The sequence below is a fragment of the Meleagris gallopavo genome, chromosome 1 (genome assembly GCF_905368555.1).
Source record: "Meleagris gallopavo chromosome 1, MGAL_WU_HG_1.1, whole genome shotgun sequence".
NCBI lineage: Eukaryota > Metazoa > Chordata > Aves > Galliformes > Phasianidae > Meleagris > Meleagris gallopavo.
In genome coordinates this window covers 124,787,606-124,810,335 of record NC_139404.1, presented here as the reverse complement: position 1 = coordinate 124,810,335, position 22,730 = coordinate 124,787,606, and the positions used below count along the sequence as shown (strand labels likewise).

The following is a 22,730-nucleotide window of genomic DNA, read 5'->3' as shown; positions in this document are numbered from 1 at the left end:
TCTGGCTAGCGACTGATTATGAATCATGATCCCCAGAAGTCAGTTTTTCTAATACCCAAACTGACATTCCCCTGTTGCAGCTTCATGTCATTCCTCACATATCACACTCCCTACACCTTTCACCATCTTTGTAGACCTCATTCACACACTCTCTAATGGTTCTTTTCATATTGTGTTGTCCAAAACTGCATACAGTGCTCGAGGTGAGGCTATAACAGTCCAGAGCTGAGAATGACAGTACACTCCCTAAACTCGCTGTCCCTTGAGATCCCTTCCAACCTAAGCCATTCTGTAGGTCTATTATTCTATTATTTCCAAGATGTGAAGGTGAGTGGATAGAGCAACAGCAACTGTTTTCTGACAAATGCTCCTTGGATCTGCAAAACTGTATTCAGAGTCAGTTCCACACACACAGCCTGACTGAAAATTCTGGTAAGGATAAATTCAGACAGATAATGGGAGGATGATTCTAGGCATCTAACAAGTATTATCTAAAGCATAGAAGAAAAAGATGCTAAAATGTGTTTTAAAGTTAAGTAATATGTAACTCAGTATATTCATTGCCTTCAAAGACTGTATTGCTACATTCCACACTGATGAAACTGTAAGCTCAATGACTTGCATTATATTAATTCACACCAAAGACAGACATTCCTAGCATGAAGAATAATTTTTCAATTTCATAAGGATTATCTTAAAGCCAACCAAGCAAAACAAAGTAAATAAATATACAAAGTCGAGATTATTTCCCACTTGAAGTCATCTTACTTTTGAAATCTCAGACATTGGTTCTTGCTATGCCTTTTCTGTTGAATTTAAGAGGGTTTTAGTGCTTGCTATTTTCTCCCTATGAACACATTTAAAAACTGTAATCAAATTACAGTCTTCTTCCTGGTAAAATAAACAGAATGAGTCCTTTAAATCTGGTGCAGTGAAGCATTGTTTCTGGCCTCTAAATAGCCTTTTTCTGCATGTTTCAATTTTAAATCATTTTAAAAAATGTAAGCTCCACAGGTACTGAGATTGAATATAGCTACCAGATCAATTATTCTGCATTTCACAATAATAAAATACTAAAATAATAATCACTAGGAAAGCAAAATAAATAATAATTAAAAAAAAATAGTATCTGAAAGAATTGAACAGCTAGTAAGCATACAAAATTGAAAAATGAAGCCAAAAGGTTTTATGGCTGCTAATACATGGAATATTAAAAATATGTATGCTTAAAACAAAGCATATCCGCCTACCCAGACTTTATTCTGTATTCTACTTATTGTGAAGCTAACCTCAGTTTTGCCATTTTCAACAAAATTATCACTACGAACATAATATGCTCTGTTGTTGCTTAAGCAGAAAAGGAATTGAGTGTCAGGAAGGAAGGGTTAGAAGGAAAAGATTATTAATACCCAAATACAAAGGTAGACCTCATTAAAAATATATAAAAAAACAACAACAACAACAACAATACAAACAACTAAATTACACAAAAGCTTTACAAAAAGCTATCTAAATTTTCATACAACTTGGAGGCTCCCCTGCAAGGTTTGAGGCAGTTAGTCTGCTAATTTAAAAGGATTAAATCTATTTACTGCTAATGAATGTGCTATGCTGGCAGCTCTAAAGACAGAAATATCCTATTTATCTACAAAACTGATACAGAAGAAAAATTACGACTGTACTGAGACAGATAAAGGATTCTTGGATCCCTCCTAGTGGTCTGAACATGATCAACAAAAGTGGAGCTATTTTCTTGCAGAAAAGATATTTGCAACAGTAAAATGACATTTATATTTTATTTCCAAATATTTATTTGCAGTTACTTATATACGTGTTTTTATAGAAACAGGTAAAAGAAATTAACCAAGATGTACTAAGCTAATTTATGTTGACTAAGGAAGTTATCAATCTTGTGAAAGCATAATTTTGTGTTTCTTCAGCAGGCCAGTGAAATCTTAAGCATACAGTGTGATTCTGAAACCTCCCATCAATACAGAGTTTTAATCATAGAATGGATGCATACACAATTAGAAATGATAAAGACAAAAAAACCTTGATAAGTTTTCTTTTAAGATAAACCTCCACGTAGATTGTTAGAAATGATACAGAAAAAGGAAGAACAGGTAGTCAAACGGCCACTGTGTGCAATAAAGTACAATACTTTCATTTTCAGATCAATTTATGAGACACATAAGAAAAGAAACTAGTGATTTGAAGAAGTCCAGAAGATAGCAAAAATGTAATAACGGACATCTTTAAACTTCAGGAATTACTAACACTTCCATAACAAAATGTAACATATTGCTGTAGAAAAAATAAACAATAAAAATGGAACAACTAAGAGTATATCTTCAGTAATACTGTAACTAGAGATGAGTGAGAATTAAAAATGAGAATATGCAAGATGCTCCAGACTGCAGTGAAACATGAGAAGTTTCCAACTGCCCAGGTAACAGATGTTCACTAATAACAGCAAAATTACTGCACTGAAAGCACATATAAATAGATTAGCTTGAACTACATAAGTTTCCTGATTGAAAGTAGTAGTGATCTTCTCCAAGACGGAAAACTCTCACCAACCTTTAAAAGGGGTCAAGCTGCATCTTCAACTAAAACATTTCAGTTAAGGTTACTAAATGGTTAGTTAAAAAGAAATTGGGATAAATATATTTAAAATCTATGTAGATACTTGGATATACTAGATCTATATTACCATGAGCCAGTCTCACCAAATAGAAGGAATTATGTGCTCTGACTACTCTTTGACCCGGTAAAAATTTGAGCCAGGTCTTTCAAATGGCTGTAAAAACTACTGAATTTTTTAGATGTCGCTGCTGCTTCCTCCTTCAACAGCTATGCTAGCAAGGCAGTACTGCTCAATGAGGTTCACAGTACAGAAATATCAGTTTCCCTTTGCTGAAGTTTTGGATTGCTCCCCAAACATAGCCGGCTTTTCTCATCACTATGCCAAAGTATCTACCTTGGGCACACTGGGTGGCTTGGCTAATATCAGATATTCCTTCTGTGGGGGGCTCTGATAGGATATTTGGCAAGATGCAATCTATCTTCTGCTGAAGAAACACAGTGTTTAAATCATATCTAACTAAGCATACAATTGCCCCTCCCATCTCCCATCCCTCCATAAGCCCCCAAATAAAAAACTCAATGGCTGTACTCAATTAAAGCTTTGCTTTCAGAAGAATTTCTTGCAGATTCCTGAAGTAATTTTCTCCAACATGCAGCACTGACTTCCCTGTTCAGAAAACAAAGATTTTATTTTTCTTTGCTCATTTCTTAGGCCAATGACCAAACCTATGGAAAGTGATTTTACAGCAAAAATGTGGAACATACCCTAGCTCTTTGTCTTAGTTAGGCAAGCCTGTTCATGGAATTGCTTTTGGTCAAGAACCTGGGTGCATGTGATGGATAATGCAGAACAACAGGGATGTCCACTGTGTAACTCAAGGTGATTTGATGCTGGATGAGAACAGTAATTTTTATAATATTTAATTATAATATTATAATTAAAATTAATTTTATAATATTTAAATAATTATTTAAATTGTATAATGTTAAATTACTACATAGTGTTGCACATCATGATTATCATGAACATTATATGTCGTGTTAACAGTAGTACAGTAAGAATTGCCCAGGTTAAAGAATGAGCTCCAATGAAACCAAAACTAGCTTCTGCATGCAGTAACCCATCAATATGAATCATCCTTCCTGCAGGGATGAAGGACTGTTACAACAGAGGAAGCCCGAAGTTATATAATAAATGAACATCATGAACAATTTATATGTATAATCCATAGATTGTGAGAATAATATATGTGTGCATAAATATATATCAAAAAGCAAGACAAGTGATGGTAATTAGGATGTGTGGAAATCGTGGGACCTGAGCATAATGTAAATGATATGGAATAAGGGATGGATATTGTCTTAGTTTCAGCTGGGATGGAATTGTTTTCTTGAGTGTCTGGTATAGTGTAATGCTTTTGTTTTAGGAGAAAAACATTGTTGATAACACACCGATATTTATAGCTGTCATCCAGCAGTGTGGTACAGAGCCATGGCCACTCTCAGTGTAGGGAGATGGAAGGGGACAGAATTAGAACAGCTGACTTTAACTGGCCAGCAGGATATTCCATACCTTATGACATCATGTGGAAGGAGTTTTGAAGGGGATGAGAATTCATCTCTCTCTCTTCCATTGCTCGAGGTGCTAGCTGGGCATTGATCAGGGGGTGATGAGCAACTGCTTGTGCATCAGTTGTTATATACATTTATATCTGTCTATCTATCTATCTATCATCTATCTATCTATCTATAAAAAATATATATATATATATGTTTGTTATAATTATTATCATTTTGCTTTTCTCTATCTTAGTAAAAGTTTCATCTCATAACTCACAAATTCTTTCTTTTTTTTTTTTTTCCGATTCTCTCCCTCATCCCACTGGGAAGCAGGGGAGTGAGTGAATGACTGTCTGGTAATAAACCATTAGCCGTATTAAAACATAGCACTCTTACCTGATTTTATCTATGCTACCCTATTGCACAATAGAGAGGTAGGAGGAATAATGAGAATTATCTGAATATGCAGACAGTTCTGCATGAAGTATCAGTCAAATAGAAGAGAAACTTCCAAAAAAATCATCAGGCAAATAAGTTAGTGATTCTTCATTCATCATCAGACTGTAGACACGCCAATACATTTTTGGAATACAATAAATACTGTTCTTAAACCATTTCTTCACAAAACGTAAAAACGTAAAAACTATCATAGCAGATATATGAATGACAAGAACACTGCAGTAGTATGTGAGTCACTCTGTGTTTCTAAAAAAATAATACTGGTCTTAAAATACTCATCAAAAAATATGGCAAATAAAATTCATAGCAAATTGCATTTATCGTCTATCTGCGTATTTAAATAACTAAATTCATATTACTGACAAGAAATTAGAAAACTTTGCTGATTCATTTGATCTTCTAAAGTATACCATGTGGGGGTGGGAGGAATCAATTTTATACTGATGAGCATTGCTATTTTATTCTATTTCAGCTGAATTTCCTATTACCTTAAAATACAATGAGTAGGATAAAATTACCAATTGCATATTCATATTTCTTCTTGATTACTATAGCTGAAACGTGTTTAAATTGTCAGGGTGTGAGTCATTACCATTACAACACAACTGTGGCTGTTCATAGGCTGTGTACCTTAAACTCAAAACAAACATAAGACAAAATGCATTAGTGTAAGCATAATTCATACTTTCTATGTTTTGGCTAAAAGTCTATCTATCTACAATAGATGAAAAATTGTGCACACAGCTCATTCTTTCACACCTCTTATACTGCAAGAGCATACTTGCATCTAAGCTCTTTTCTGCCAATCTAGATTGTGGGGAAGATTGAACAATGTGCCTGTCAGTAAAAAGGAAACTGATCCACCATAGGAACATATCGGCTTTGAAATCAAATCAAAGTTGTAGACAAGGTTACAGATAAATGATCAGAGAAATCTAGTTAGGGTGTACATGATCATATCACACACTGTTAAAGAAAAGGGAACCAGGGAAATGAGTGATTTTTACTAATATTTACAATATCTTTAATTTTACACAAAGAAAATGTGACGTGTGCAAAAAGCATACAATGTCTTTGAAGAATTAAGCGCTGGAGGTAAAACATAAAAATAGTAAATAAATAAATAAATAAAGCAAGTAGTTGCTCCATTTTCATTTGTTTAACAGACACAAGAAAACTAAAACGGTCAACACAGGCTAAAGCCTCTGGTATACACTGTCTTACCTCACTGAAAAGGGCCCTTAAACAAGTTCTGTAGTTAAAAAAATGCGTTTGGAGTTCCCAAAGTGCTAGGCATACATACAAGTACATATCCCATTAGTTACAGTCCCTGGAGGGTGTTTGTAGGTCATTGCAGAAGAATCTGTGAGGGTTATGCCAACTAGGTCATAGCCACCTGGCAGATTTGTTAAAGCAAACACTTTATAGGAGTAATTTCTTTACTAGTTGAGAGAAAGTAAAGAAAATTAAAGGTCTGATAAGAAACTTTCCAAACCATTATGTTGCATGCGTAAACAGCATAATTTCTCCCAAAGTCCATTTCTGACTACTAAATTTTATTACATGATTTGCTGTCATTCATGCTTTTGGTATGCTTTGTGAGAAAAGCCTAATAACTATGCAACACATACTAATAACATCTCTTCTTTAATTCATTCCTAAGCTACATGACCACTTTTGACTTTAAATACACGACACCAGCATTTTCTATGCCTTATCCAACCACATAGTTTTTTTCCATATCTAAATATTAGAATGCTTTATGATCCTCTTAACGCATCAGTCTTATTTTCCATAGTATATCTACTTTAGCTTTTATGACCCTAATTTGTGAAAAGAATTAAATGTAAATGTTAATAGCAAGCCCTCAGTTGTCTATCAGTAAAGGAGCCTGATCAACTTTTGCCCTAATATTATACCCCTTTACTGAATTATTTAAAATTATCCTGGTACAACAGCTCCCAAATCTGTTTTCACTGGACATATTAGAATACAGTTCAATGATAGGGAAAATGGCAGCCAGCAAATGGGTCACAGAAGACAGTAAGACAGAATCTAGAAAAACCTATGAGAAAACAAATACAAAGAAGTATAAGCTTTTAGTTTGTAGGTATATAGGAAGTAACTCAGACCTTTCACCACCCGGAGGAACTTCCACCTTGTAATTGTTTCTAATCCTACACAGAGAAAACTAGTATGGTCCTCATTTTCTAAATGGGCAATCAAGGCACAAAGGCAGCAGATTGTCTATCTAAAATTTGGCATGGTCTCTGTAAAAAATACTCTCAGATCTGCTCACTTTCTATGAAATCTTTCTGTCTACTGCACTGACCAGAAAAGCTATCTTTAAAAATTCTCATGTATTAAGATTATTCATAGCAGTGAACTTAGAAATAATATTTCTGCATATCTCAAATCATATACTTTTAGAGATGGATATCAATTTCTGAACTCCATATTTGGTGCTTTGTCTAGAAAACAATTCAATTTCAATGAAGATCTGTTCCTACAATAGTCAATTAAGCAGGAATTTGTCAACACGGAACTAAAAAAATATATGAAATCAGAAACCTAAGGAATAGAAAATCAGGTTTTTTTTTTCTTGTTTTTTATTTTTTTGGGCAAAAAACGTAAATATGGCTAAATAATATTCCAATTATTCTCAAAAAGGACTGGTTTCACAAAAATAGCCGCCTAGAAAAAAAAGGCTTTAAGATAGAAGTTTTATTTGAATTAAAGAAGTCTTAAGAAGTAAAAAAAAAAATAAAAGACAATATCAAAATCAGCAGCTGTAAGAGACGACCAAAAATACAGTACATTTAGTGGGAAATAATAGATAGATAGATAGATAGATAGATAGATAGATAGATAGATAGATATAGATAGATACAGGAATGAAAATTCAATCAATTTTGATTCACCTCTGTGTATTCAGACAGAAAGCTGCAGTGAACCTTTACATAAAATGGAAAAGATACACTATTAGCTTCATTTGGTGCTGCAGTAAAGTTAAAAAAATAAATAAAAAAAAAATTTAAAAAAATCTCAGCCAAAAAAACAAGATTATTTGCAATAAAATAACACATAACACACAAGAAGTTTCCAATAAGTGCTTCAGGGTGAAAAACATGCTTTAAAGAAAATCTACATATAATGCAAAAAAAAATTACTCTGTTATCGTTTAAGGAAGCAGTAGTGAGGCAATGCCAAAAAAGATCACAAGAGAAAAAAAGTAAAATAAAATTAATGTATACATATAGAGAAAGAGGGAAAGACAAGCAAATTCAAAGCCTATTTATTTGGATTTTAAAATAAGTGATCAAATAATCACAATACTAAGCCATCCTGATTATTATTAACATTATTAATATAATCAGAAAAACAAGCATGGTAAAATACCATGCATTTAGAAGTTTGATAAAATATTAAGAAGCAAAATCTGGAAGCAGCACTGAACAGAGGCAAAGCTTATTTAATTAATATTTTTAAATCTTCATATATGCTGTTATCTTTTACATTTATTGACATCTTAAAATATTTGAGAATACAAGAAAATTGTCTTTAGAATTACAGGCCACAATATCAAAGGTGCTGAAAGATGAAAATGACTGCACAAACTAAAGCAATACGGGTATTAAATGATGTAGAACTTTCACAGTCATTATAGATGCTTAGGCACTTTTGTAGGCCACTGTATTCATTTAGAGAACTGATAGGATAATCTCTGTCTTGAGTCTTGCAATATCCCAAATACTTGTTCAGCATATTTATACAATGGAGTGTGCGACAAGCATTTCCTGATGTCAACAGAAGAGTTATTAACAATGGTTGCTCAGATAAAAAGGAAAAACAAAAGAAAAAAAAAAAAACTCACATAAGACTAAACTGTGCACCCATGCACCTTCATAGACTTTGTGAGATCCCTATGTAGTGTTCTGCTGAGAAATGCAGCCAGCTAGGCATGACAGAGTGACCCACTGAAGAAATCCAATACAGAGGGAGTAAGACATGAGAGAGTAGTAGGCTTCCTCCTGTATCAGATCCATTCACACCCACTGCACATCTCGTATTTGCTAGCTGTCTCCCTTCCAAATACTATTTAAGAAGCTTTGCTGATGTTTCCTCAACTTTTGCTCCTTCTTGAGTGCAACTTTAATAAAACAAGAGATAATGAAAAATATCTGGATAGCACCTTCTGTGGAAATAGACATTGAAGGTAGCATCTATCTTATAGTATTCATTTGTAATATGAGCAAAGAGACTGTGAAAAAAAACTTGGCAATAACAAGCAGTTGCAAGGAACAGTGAGACCTGAGATTAGAGGAAAAGAAATATGGCTTGAACATGCCTTAGTGTTTAGTGTGAAAACAGTAAAAACAACCAAAAAAATAAGCGGGGAAAAAAAAAAAAGTGAAAACAATGAAGAAGAAAATTACATGTTCAATCCATATACTGTGTTTTTATTGTGGGAATAGGACTGAAGGTATTATGGACAACCACCTCATAATGAAATTAAATAATAAAATGAACAGGGTAATTTAAAACATATATATTTTTTCTTTTCTTCTTTTCCATTTTTTTTTCTTTTTTTAGTTCATATTACTAATTTATTTGTGTTCAATTGTTTCTTCAATCTGTTTTTATTAAAATATTACTACTAGACTGCGCTACTAAGCTGCTTTCTTCTGTGCAATGCTTGTGTCATTTTCTTTGGTTTAAATACACTCCGAGGTAATGGTTAGTGCCAAAGCATAATAACTATTCTATACGAATGGTTTTAGGTGCCATCATAATAAACAACTGATACACTCCAACTCCCAAGGGACACACACTACCCATCAGTTACTACTCAGACTCTTGCATCTATTCTCTAAAGGCAGCACAAGATCCATTATTTAAGTAGAAAGAGTACTGATGAGAAAAGCATCTCAAATCAGCAGGAACATAAAGGTACCAGTGAGATACATTACCAGTAGAAGTACATTATGCCTGGAAACACGGTATTTTGGAGTTTGGCACTTTAGATGGCTTAATATAGATTAAATCAAGCATGGTAATAATGAAAACTTTAAACACTCTAGACTGCCATGAGGACAAAACTTCAGTTTGTGTAACATTTTTGTCTCAGTGAAATTTAAATATGCAAAACACTTCTGTATTTTACATTTAATACCAAAAACAGAGAGTCAATGGCATTCACTGACAAAAAAAAAACAAAAAAAAAACCCAACTAAGTAGAGGTTATAAATTAGGAAGGTAAAATGATTCCTTTTAAAATAAGAATGTTTTTACTAACTAACCATAACCTAAGAGACCAAAAGTTTCTGCCATTCAAAGCTTTGTAAGAATTTCAACTCAGTAGAATAATTTTGCTATTCAGTTACAAACACATGCATCCTCATCATGTTTTTTATATAAAAATTTATTATTTAATAAAAATGAAGTAGTTTGTTGTAAATTTGTCTGAGTGCATATTTTGTTTGGGTAGGTTTTATTCCATAAATGAATTCCAGTCCACAGAAATAGAACCAACAGTCCAATTTTGTGATTGTAATTTTTAGATCTGCAAATGTGGACAGGATACCTTCCTATCTGCTAAAGGGGCATAAAGGAGGACCTATTTGCGTGTTTTTCTACTGTATTCACCAGCACCACTTGTGAGGCTCTCAAATAATGTTTGCTGGTAACTCGTGCTCCCTCTGCTGGCTGAATGAAGCAGGAATAGCAAGTCAAAGCAGAACCATTGGGGCAGTACTGTCAATGCAGCATTATTGCTAAAAAATGTATAGCCATATAAATATAATATAACTAAATATATCATATAAAATATAATTTGATTCTAATTTATTTGTAAGAGAATGAAATGTATATATTTGGATTGTGATTTAATTTGTCCTATGGCATATTTACTAAATCAAACAATGTATCTGTGATTTCCAGCTATAACGGCTTGTAAACATTACAAGTGATTAATCGTATAGTTACTTGAGTTACTTGAAATTACCAAGTAATTTCTCTCCATTAGATTAAATTTGTCACACCCTATCAATTAAAAATCCATTTAACACCAAACCAGCAACAATAAACATTTTGGAACAAGGCGTCAGAAATTCTATTTGTGACTAAAATTCCCTATGTGCAGTGGTAGAAAGTTGGCTTAGCATTGAAAATAAAATTATTCTTCACAATTTTTGCCTGCAGCATGAACTTTAGAAGATAATTTTTCCTTTGTCATAACATTTCTATAATGGATTTTTAACACATCAGCACTAACAGATAACAGATAAGCATTAGTTAATTTTCATGGTTTTATAATAATAATTCCTTATTGTTCATCACTTTGTGTACCAGAAGCAACCTCTACATTAAAAAAGTCATAATTCCTTGGAAAATAATTATAGCCGTATTCTCTCAAATAGTAATATCACAAATGAAATAAGCTCTTTTTTTTTTTTTTTTTTTTTCTTATTTGGATAAAAGCTAATACATAAACATCAAAAAATGTGAGCATATTTAATTATAATTGTCTGTCATTCTGAGAATATTAAGTTTATCTGGAGTCATAAGTAAAATGCACTTATAATGTGAAGACTTGAATGCTGGAGGACTTTCACTTTAGAAAGGATGACAAACTGAAGGACTGCGCAATGAGCTATCACATTCAGGAGACGTTTTTCACTTGCAAACAATTCTGCCAAGAACTCTGAGAAGCAAATGACAGAGATTTGCATTAAAAAGAAAAAAATAAAATAAAACCTGTTGACTTATTTTATAGATACCTAAAAAATTATAGAGCAGAAAAAGTGTTTGGTTTACACACTACCTATGACTATGACATTGTTGTGTTTTTTTTTTCTTTCTACGTTTCCAGACTACCTTTGAACATTTGGTGAAAGCATACTTGTCTTGGAAAATCAGCCCAAATCTCTATTATTTCTGAGGTTTGTAACAGGTCTAATCCCTGCTAGACAGAAAAGGGACAATTTCTTTTTTTTAGCATTTCCATAGATGCAGAATGATTCATGAGCCTTGAAAGTAAGTTGAGCTATGCAGAAAACGTCGGTTTTGTCTGAAGCTGCAATTAATGCTATAAGGGAAACTGAACAAAATCCAAAGAAAAAGATACAAATAATTTTCAAAAATTGAGCAGACTTACGCAAAACAAACAAACAAAAAAAACCCTGAAGATTAATAACTTCAGAAAGCCTTAATTTTTCCGGTGCATTCTATGGGCCGAATGAAATCAAAGCTAATCAAAATAGTATAATCTAGATGCTACTAAAATCAGAGTATCTTTAATTCAATTAATTAACAAGACATCTGCCAGGGACCCACTAGAACAGAGAGCCTCAGTTTTAGATGGTGTCAGGTTGATTTGTGCTTTAGAAGAAAGCAAAAAGATGCAAACTGAAAAGCAGCAGCATATATAGGAGTGCTTTGCAGGAATGTAGAGGAAAATGTGTTTTGTTTGTTTGTTTGTTTTTTAAAAGAAACAAGGAAAGAAACACCCTGCAGAGACTAGTGAGAGTAAATGGACAGAATGAAGTAAAATTGCAAGTCTGATCTCTCATGACCCACATGACTAAAGTCTGTTTCTTTTGCGTCATTGTGCCAAATGGCACAGCCTCTGCAAAGACACCGTTCTTTGACTAAAATGATGATAACATCAATTTGTCTTCATGAAAAAAACATTAATTTATGTAATTTTTGAGAACACTCCCTCCATTCTAGCAGGTTTGTCAGTACAAAGTAATGATACTCTGGGAAACTGTGCCAAAAATCCTGTTCAGATTAGATAACGCAATGCTAAATACCAAGATTTCTCTCTAGGTTTTGTTGCATATCAGTTCCTGAAAAGGCCATTTGGGTACAATCCTGTAAAGTGCCTGTGGAATGGGCAACTCTTGGAGGGAAGAACAGCATTCTGAAATCAACAACTAAATCTGAGTTTAGCTCTAAGGATTTAAGAACTTTATTTCATCTAGATTAGAGTCCTGTTCTTTGGTGTCAGAAGGTATTTGCGACTGTTAAAAGCAAGAATGTAAAATAAAGGCCTGGATTACCCACAGCTTTATCCTAGTAGGCAGAGGGTAGTGAGACATATGCCTTCTTCTTTCTCACAGATGCTGCAATATTTCTGGATTAAGAGGAGGGGACATATTGGACCCTAACAGTGAAAGAATTGGCTTGAGGTGCTTTGACACAACAGGGACTTTATCTTTTACGATGGTGAGCTATTTTCTCTTTGCTGTTAAAGTTTGTGTTTTTATTTAACTGGGATTATACATAGTAATTCCAGCAATATGATTTCATATTGTAATTTTTATCTGTCATTAATTCCTCTCACTTCCGATAGCTATACAAGTATTTTACAAAAGGATATGTCTTTTTCCTTACAAGGTTTAGCATATCTCAAACAATTTTTGAGTAACAGTACAGTTTTGATACTCAATATGTATCTTTCCAAAGAAGACAAAGAACTGACTGGAAGGGCAGAATTTAAAAATAAATCAATATTGACAGAATGTGACAATCTTGAAACTGAGAATAAACTGTTGTTATATTGTGTTTTGGTAGAAAAACATTATTTGTAATCTGGAAGTGTTCAAACATTATCATTTGTTCAAGAAAACATTTCCTACATATGCTTTTTTAAATATTTAATCTCCTATGCTTTAAACAGAACCCAAAACAGACAACACAGGTAAAACTGTACCTTTCTGTAAGAACTATACAAATCATAACTGATTTTAAAAAGCATATAAGAAAGATTTTGAGAAAGTATTAAAATTATAGGCATGTAAACAATAGACACCAGGTTCTGGATTTCTTCAAAAGATTTACATAAAATCTAAATTTAATTTCTTAAGTAGCGACTCATTTAGGAAATACGTGGAAAAACCACAAAAAGACAAAATTTTTTATATTATGTGATAAACACCAAATAAATATCTACTGAAACTGGGAACTACATATATAGCCTAGGAAGGTAAAGATTACAGAAATTCAAGTGTATTTGGAAAATAAATTTTGCTAAAGTTGCTATTATCACCTACTAATAAATCAACAAAGATAATATGTATTAAACATTATGTTACTATTTTTACTCATAGATTCTTATTCCTCATAAAGAAGCTACTGAATAGCTGGCTTTTTTGTTTTGTACCATCAAATAGTTGTCAAAATTAGACTCATCTTGTTTCTTTTTACTATCTTTATCTTTCTCTTTCCCTCCTCCCAATAAAGAAGTCAATTTTACAAACAAATTTTTACCAATTTAATTTTATCAATATGATTTTCATAAAATCATTTTTCCAAATTAAACAGATGATGCAATTAAACTGAAATGATGTAGAGAAGGCTGCAAATGCTCAGCTATATATGAAGCAGACGTCTGCCTAATAAGACAAAGTGGCACAGCATGCAAGCTAGAAAATCCACCAAACACATCTCTTCTTTAACAGTTTTGTTCAAGTTTCTTTATTGCTTAGTGGACTAGAAACAGAAAATAAAGTTGTAAGTGACCTTCCTTCACACTATTGCTCAGAGGATAAATACTGTTGACCCACACTAACCATACCATTAATCCCAGACAATTTTCTCAATTTCCTAGTCTAATAAAAAAATTACACCTTATTCATTCAGCCTTAATATGTATCACTGCCTACCACCTTTTGTTGTCACTTCAGCTGTGTTTATAGGGATGTAAATGAGATAGAAGATCAACAGAGTATTTTTAATGAGCAGACCTCAGAAGATGTTAAATACTTAATTAATTCCTAATAGATATATGGTGGTTTACTAGCTAATCACTGTGTAAAATGAACCCTCTTCCAATACATCAAAGTAAGTAAATATGTTTACTATTGATCATGTATAGAAAACAAAAAATCTTTTTTTTTTTAATTTTCTGTTTTCATCTGAAGAGAGTAGGTTTTAAATAACAACAGCAACAAATTTTTTTTTTTTTTATCTTGACATTAATACAAGTCTTAATTTTTTCATGAAAGAAATCCAAATTAAAGGTCTTTTCTATTTACTTTTTGCTATATTTTTTTTCCAGTTATGATAGGAGTTAGCAATCTCCTTCAGAATCCACAGATTCAAATGATAAAGGCCAGGGATTAAGCACAGCCGATTAACAGTCTGTGTCCTCTTCAATCTAGCATTTCCACTGTAGATAAACCCATATTCAGACTGAAGTTATAATAAACAGACTGTCCTCAATATCATTTCCCTAGATGACCTCCTCTAAACTGACATTCAAGTATTCTTGTGGAAAATTACTGTTGATCATAACTGAAAAAGTAGAGAATACAACATACACTCCCACAAAAGTGATATTATTTATTCAGATGACCTAGCTGAATGTTTGGAAAATAATTTGGATAGAGTAATTTTACTGTAAGTTATTTTGTTTCAGTTCTGAGCAATTTCTTATGATTATAGATTTGACAAACAAAGGACTTAATTTTTTAATGTCTATTGCTTATAATTATCTTTAAAATAACTGCATTTTAATTTATACTTATTACTAAGAAATAAATATTTCTTGGTAGATTACAATAGTACAAATTCTTTCCATTTCCACACAGGAAAATAAATATTGAAATTCTCAAAATATACTGGAATATAAGTCAACCTACAGAAAATTTCAGCATAAAAAATTTGCCCAGTGAACAACTGTGACAAAATAAAATACTATATGGTCAGTGCTGACAGAGTAGTCTGTTATATACATGTTTCGATTTCTACTGTAAATTGTGTTTTTGCCTAAAATTAAAAAAATATATAATCTAAAAAGAAAGACTCTCAAAGACTCTTTTTTTCGTTTTCAGTCACATTTTTTATATGGAAATTCTGATAAGACATTCAGGTACTGACATTTGACATCTAGAATCGCGTGGTTCAAAGTAAAAATAAAAATAAAAATAAAAATAAAAATAAAAATAAAAATAAAAATAAAAAGGCAATTACTAATAGAGACATAGAATGCTTAGTGGACATTTTAATTTCTTTACCTAGATGCTCCAGGTATTTTAAGGATCTATGGAATTTTGTATCAGTGTGTTTCTTTACTCTGGATCATTAATATTTGAAACAATTTTATTTAAAAAAAAAATAATAATCTTATCTACACAGTTAAAGGGCCTGGATTCAACTCCTGTTTCCTCTAGTTTATATTGGCAGAATTCCAGTGAAGCAATTCTGAAATCAGATGAATGAATGAGTGCATTTATTCATCAATTCTTCATTCAGAGCACGTGATTAAAATTTGGTTCCCTTTGACAGCTCAAACAATAAGAAACAGGCCATGCTATACAGTGGCAAACAAAAAACAAAAACAAGCAAACACTTCGATTACTAATTTCATAGAACTGTTTGAAGTAAACACTGTGTGTTACCACAATTAATTCATTAGAGCTGTTCACCAATTCTTTTTACTGAAGCTTTTTTTAAGACAATAAAACAGTTCAGATTAAGTTTAATAACCAGAACAATACTTTGGTATGGATGTATGGATGATTACATGCACCTTTTCTTGTAGACACAAGACTGCTTCAAAACTCTCTATAATAAATCTGTAGTTGAGAAAGAACTCAAAAAATGAATTTAACTCACTCACTTTGAGATCCCACTTCAAAAACTAACTTTGTGGTCTATGCCCGTAAGAACTTATCTCAACCAACTAAAACTCATAGTATAATGTGTTTAATCAGATTGTATGGACTACAGTTTAAGGCTATATATGTTTAGCGTGAATTGGAAACACACTAACTTGAGAGATATGATTTGTAGTTCAGTTCTTCTTAATCATCTCTGTGAGCAGAAGATTGCATATTTTCCACACCAAAAAAGTTTCAGTGAATTATATTTAATTAGGGATAAGATTTACAACTTGCAATTAAAACATCGTGTATTCCATGTATTCATTTTTAAGTATCTTGTTCTCAGTAGGAGCCTGTTAAAAATGCTTTTCATATTGAACAGGAACAATCTTGCCTTCAGCTCATCACCGACACCAAACCTAATCTGTCATTATTCAGTTATATTTTCTTTTTTCTGTTTTTTTTGTGGGTTTTTTTTTTTTTTTTTTGAGAAGTTATATGAAGGAAAATTGTTTCCCTTTACATGCTATTTTGTTTAAACAGAAAAAAAAAATCTAAAATGGGGAGGAGGAACTAAGTGGACATAAAGTTGTAAAAGCATACAAATACAGTTATCAGTCCTTTTTATTTACAAGCTAATAGGAAACCTCATTTACTGTTACATACAACACAAGGAACTTTATAGGCTGTTTGTCATTCAACACACAGTGTTTTATTATTCTTCCCCTACAAATTTGTATATGTTTTTCAATTTCTAATTTTCTGTCTTCCTTAATTATTGGGAGAAATTTCTTATTACTGGATTGGGCAAACACGTGAATTTATTTACATTGGTTTTTAAAATGATACTGTGTTAGCTGCGCTGATATTCCTTCAGTAAGAACAAATAAAATATTAATCTGAAATATTTTCTTAGGACAAATCATCATAGTAACCCACTAAAGGCTGCAGGACAAAATCCAAAATATAAAGAGACTTCGGAGTGACCTCTCTTTGGAAATGCCCAAAGAGTAAAATGAGAGTCTAACAGTGAAAGAACTGGAAAGAGTGTCTCTTTCAAGTATTTATGTACTTTCATGTACACACCCACACCTGCATGCACACAGAGCTCCATACCACACCTTTCGTTTCTGAGAACTTTCACTTAAGCAGCTTCACAGTACTGTAGCAGAGCTCACAGTATTCCCAAACATTTCCCATTTATTTTTAGATTCTAGTTTTTTTTTTCATCAGCTTCTGAGGACAAGAAGGTGGTACACTTATTGCTGGCAAACAGCTTGAAAATTCTGAGCAAAGAAGCCAATCAAGGCAGAAGGATTAAAATAAAGTACAGGATTTGCATATTTAGAGTATGGTTACTGACAAATAACAATGCATTGGTTATGCAAATCAAACCCTCAGCTAAAGTGAGGGGATTTGCATATCTGGGAGAAATCTGCCATGTTACGCACCAGTAACTACATTTTAAGTGGCTGAAAGAACTGGCTCTTAGCAGAATATTAAATATAACTGCCAATAGATTTTGTTTTTAATTTAGTTGTGAGATAGAATAAACTTCAATCATTAGAGGCCTGATGAAAAGTTGATTCTGGTTTTTTGTTTTGTTTTGTAAGAAGCAGTACCATTTGGATGCTAAAACACTGCAATTTTTAAGACTGAGATCATGAAAACATTCAAAGATTGTGTGCTTCTATTTGTGTTCATCTTTTAGTGGATGAAGGTGATTTAAAGTAACCCTCTTGAGAGAGGAATGCAGAAAACATGAAAGTTTAAGGCTATTGAGTTCTGTGTAATAAAACTGTGCTTACTTAGTTTTACATTTAATGAATGAAGAAAAATACGTTCGATTGAAAAGTTTCACAGGTGAAAATCCTAGGCTGAAATAATACACAATTTTCTATCATCTACTAAAATCACGAAGAGTTAACTGTAGGCTTATTGGTACTAAAATAAAACTAAGGGGAAAAAAACAAATGTTCTGCTTTAAAATGAGTAAATTGCAGCATTTGTATCATTCATGCAATGAAAAACAAAATGTTACTTCTGACTAATGTTTATTTTCTCTTCTCTTGTGAATGACTATTAGCTCCAGTTAGGATGTAAGCTTACACACCCTGCCCACTAACTGTAAATGAAATTGTGATGTTACACAGATTGATCAAAGAGAATTCATACAAACATGTTCAATCTACAAATTATTCCTTTTGATGAGTATTCAAAGACATGATCCATTTCCACAAATAAAAATGGAAGAAACTGAGCAAGATGCTTTAAAGATCTTTCTACTTATCCCATGCAGAACTAGTAAGTGAGCTACAGCACCATCCTTAGAGTACTTACCATCTTCTGTGGGCACATAGATATTCAAATACAGGCAGTCTTCATTTTGATCTTGAACATATGTCACCACAGTATCCAGATTGGCTGTAAACCAGACTGGCAGCATGTCGTTGAGCAATGACCTCTCATCCAGGTACTGTGGGCAGACAGCAGCAAACTGTGTGGCATTACGGACACCTGTCCAAGATGATGGTGGCTCTGGGGGCTGAAATCGCCTTTCCCCAGTTGGAGGAGAGGCATAAGGAACACCCAGATACTGTTCCACTGGACCAAGGATTTCATTGGGCAAAGGTGTTCTTAAACCACGTATTTTGCCGTAATTTGTGGTAACCACTGGGTACTGTGCTTGGCCATCAATGAGAGTAAATCTTATAGCCAGTGCAGTTATCCATAGGAGGAAGTTGGAATTCAGCATGACACACACTGGAGTGAAGATCAAAGGCAGCCATAGGAGTCCCATTGGTTTCGACATTATTTAAATCAACATCAGCAAGACTCTTTTTTTTCCCCACAACCAGTAGAAAAATGAGTCAAAGAAAATGAAAATTATTAATAAAATAAAAAACTATTCAAAAATAGCATAACCTTTCTCAGGCAGCGAAAAACCAAAATCTGATGTGTGACGTAGTTGATTGGCTAAAGACAAATTCCAAAGTCAGAAGAAATCAGGGAGTGTTTGATCCCAAGGCCCATCCCAGTCTTGAGTGTCGGCTTAATCCTGACAATGCACAGCACGTTCCAGCCAGCAGAGTGAGAAAACAACCACAGTTACTCCACTTCCCCAGCAAAATGACTCCCTCCAGTGAAGTCCAGTCCACTCAGCCTGTAGTCAAGAGAAAGCAAACAATTAAAATCAACAGATACATTAATATAGATGTACATCTATACAAAATGAACAAATAAATTCATACTATACTACTCCACCAAAACCAATAAATCTTTCATGAACTCTAGCCACCATGTTTAGCTATGTGCTTCTGAAAATATGTAAGGTAAGAAAACTGAAAATAGAAGGCATGAATTTGTTCAGGACTGGAAAACAAACCAAACACTCTGGTTATGTACATGCTTTCACACCATAGCCCAAATGTTAATGCTTTTAGGAAGGGTATTCTACATTTAAGTGCCAGCTCCAGGGTATTTTCTGCCCTAAATAAAAGCATTTCTTTTTTAATTAGATTTGCAGTAAAATAACGCTTATTAGATATTTTGGTGCACTGAATAATCTCTTTGTTATGACATGACTTCCATTTGGTATCTTTTGCAAGTATGCATAGTGTGTAACCCAACTTACCTCCATGTAATTCACACATTCCAATGAATGTAACAAAATTACCTTAATTCAAAGAAAATGTGAGAATACCATTAATTAAAATTACATACTAAATATTGGTTTTCACATCTGCTTTATTTATTTTATATCTGACAAAAATGAACAATGACAACTGAAAAAAGCGTGGTACAATCTCTGAGAAATCAGATCTTGACCTACACAGTTATAGCTATGTGAGTTTGCCATGCTCTTTTATCTTTAGACAGAAGGAAATGTATAAATTAATTCTGATAATTTTTAATGAAATATGTCACGTATCTTTATGCTGACCACTGCAAGTGGTGTAAGTTACAACATGTAAACTATATTTACATTCTTCTCTCTATGCAAATAAATTAAGTTCCTTTTAATCAATTTTTCAAACACAGACAACAATTTCACACTTTGAAAAATCCTTATTACAGGAATCTAGTACTTTACATTTAATGGGATAAATACAAAATAAACTATAAATCATTTATATATTTGGAAAATCAGGTTCTGTACCAAGACACTGTGTCATGAAGATATAAAATCACCTTTCAAAAGCAGAAAAATCCAAGGTCAGTAGTTATTCACAGTGATTTCAAATTAAAAACAAACAAACAAACAAGAGATATCTAGGAATTATCTATGTTGACACTTTAGGAAAAGGATAGGCATCTGGGAAAAAAAAAAAAAATCGTTCTTTTAAAACCCGCTATTATTCTTGAATGACTTTGTTTCAGATTTTATATCATAAAGTACTTGTGAAACTCCTGAACACCAGAGAAATATCAGATACATATTTTTTTTCTGTTGAACAAACATTTCCATTGATAGTTTCACTGATAGACAATAGGCCCTAAAGAGGCCTCCCAAGGACTTGCAACAATCCAGTTTCTGGAGACAAATCAATCTCAGTCATGTCTTATGTTCCTGAGGGTACAATTTATGTTTATGTCTTATGTCCCTGAGGGTATAATTTCCATAAACAGGCCCTGCCACGCCCCACTTAGGGCCTTCCCCATCTTAGCCCAAGCAAGGGCTGCCAAGCCCAAGCCATGCTGCATGCCCAGCCTGAATCCTGCCTGGGCTGGGCCCCCAGATCAACCTCTGACCTGATGTCTCACTCACCTTGCCCGTCTAGCTAACTGCTGGGCAGTAACAGAGTCCTCCCACTCCCAATCCAGCCCTGGTAGTGAGCTTTGGGAGGGTGCCTTGTTGATGAGGGCACTGCCCTGCCATTGCCATCAGTGTCCACAACGGCTGGTTCATCTTCCCTGGAGAGCTCCCTGGCACTCAGGGTGGCCAGCTGGTTACCTCCTCAAACACTGCCTTCCTGTCCTATTTCTGCTACTGCTTTTAACAACAGAAAACAGCATAGTAACTTTATTTTCAAATGAATTATTGTATTTTCCCTGTTAATTACTCTATGGAAGAGAAGTAAATATCACTTCTGGGCCTACCACTGGACCGGAAGAAAGTCTAACTGGGTAATAGAAAATTAGGCATCTTAGACATATGTTTGGAATAAATTGATAAAACGATTTTTAGACAAATTAAGGGAAGTGAATTGCATTTCTTCCATGACTTTTTTTACATCTTCAGGAATTTAGAAAAATGTGTACAGACTTGCTTGTAAAAGCAGCTCCTAGTTGGAAGCATCACCCACTCGAACAATCCAAACTAAAATGTTCAGTTCAATATGGCAATTTTTAGCAACTTAGCACACAAAGAGAAGTCAAAGATCTGAACCTGCATCCATTCATACACAACAGTCTTATTTGAAAAGCAATGTGTTTTGAGGCTAATAGAATACTTATGGCCTTTGAAGAAAATGCACTTGTACAATCTCTAAAAACATTGCTTGAGTTCGATCATAAATCTGTTCCACAAGCAATGCTGAGAGATTCTTAAATAGTCTATAATTCTGGCCTTCAGGGTTAAACTGATGGTTACCAGGATGAGCAGTTAGTACCTTTCCACAATGAGAGGATTAATATTATAGCAGCTCTAAACTAAATCTGTAACCACTGGGGAACTACGACATATAGCTTAAAAGTCCTCTTTGCTCCAAGGTCAAACATCAGATTATAAATTGATTGCAAGTTTTTGTGATCTGCTTGTGCAGGTTGTGAACACTAAGTAATAAAAACAAACAAATAACAAAATCAAATAAATGCTACCAACAGCAAACACAAATATAAATGATAGATATGAACACAGGAGATGGAAGACTGCACACATTTCCTGGAATTTCTCAGGTTTTATGTAAACTAACCAGTACATTAAACATATACCTCAATTTTCATTCTCTGATCATTTCTATGTCCCTCACTTTTAAACAAGTTCTGAACTCTCTACCACATTTTGCCAGTAAGAGTAGATTTCAGCAATATATTTATTATATCAATTGCCTAGAACCTGGAAAATATTATAAATATTATAAATATTCACCTAAGTGAATTCAACTAAACAACATCGGAACAACATATCTACATTAATGGATCAACCAAGTTACATGTTACTGTTATTTCTGTGGTATTGAAGTGCTGTTCAACCACAGCAGTTCAGTGGTGTCACGGAGTTAACTAGATTAATCTATGCCTGTGTCAGGGGGGCAGTAGGCCCCTGGCCCTCCCCACCCACCCCCCAGCCCCACAAAATGGGAAGGGAAAAGGAAAAGGGATAGGGAGATGGGAGATGGGCCCAAGGAAGGAAGAAAAAAACAGTGGCAACGATCTATGGAGGAAAACTTATTTTACTAACCATGATATAGAAATGCAAGATAACACAATATAATACAATCTAATTGAAATTGAGACTAATAAATAAGATGGGAGAGAGAGAGTTCCTGAGACCGAGTCAAATCTGAACAGCTT

At 33.5% G+C, this 22,730-nt stretch overlaps 1 protein-coding gene across 5 annotated transcripts in view; it reads right to left on the bottom strand.

Moving 5' to 3' along the window:
• The window catches only part of NLGN4X (neuroligin 4 X-linked), a 166,654-nt gene that overhangs the window by 100,577 nt on the left and 43,347 nt on the right, over positions 1 to 22,730 (bottom strand). For all 5 annotated transcript variants that reach the window (XM_085212802.1, XM_085212770.1, XM_031557517.2 and 2 more), the window contains one exon: positions 18,555 to 19,377. In XM_085212802.1, coding sequence (XP_085068928.1) covers positions 18,555 to 19,026 — 472 coding nt within the window. In that variant the 5' untranslated portion in view covers positions 19,027 to 19,377. The remainder of the gene's footprint in view (positions 1 to 18,554; positions 19,378 to 22,730) is intronic.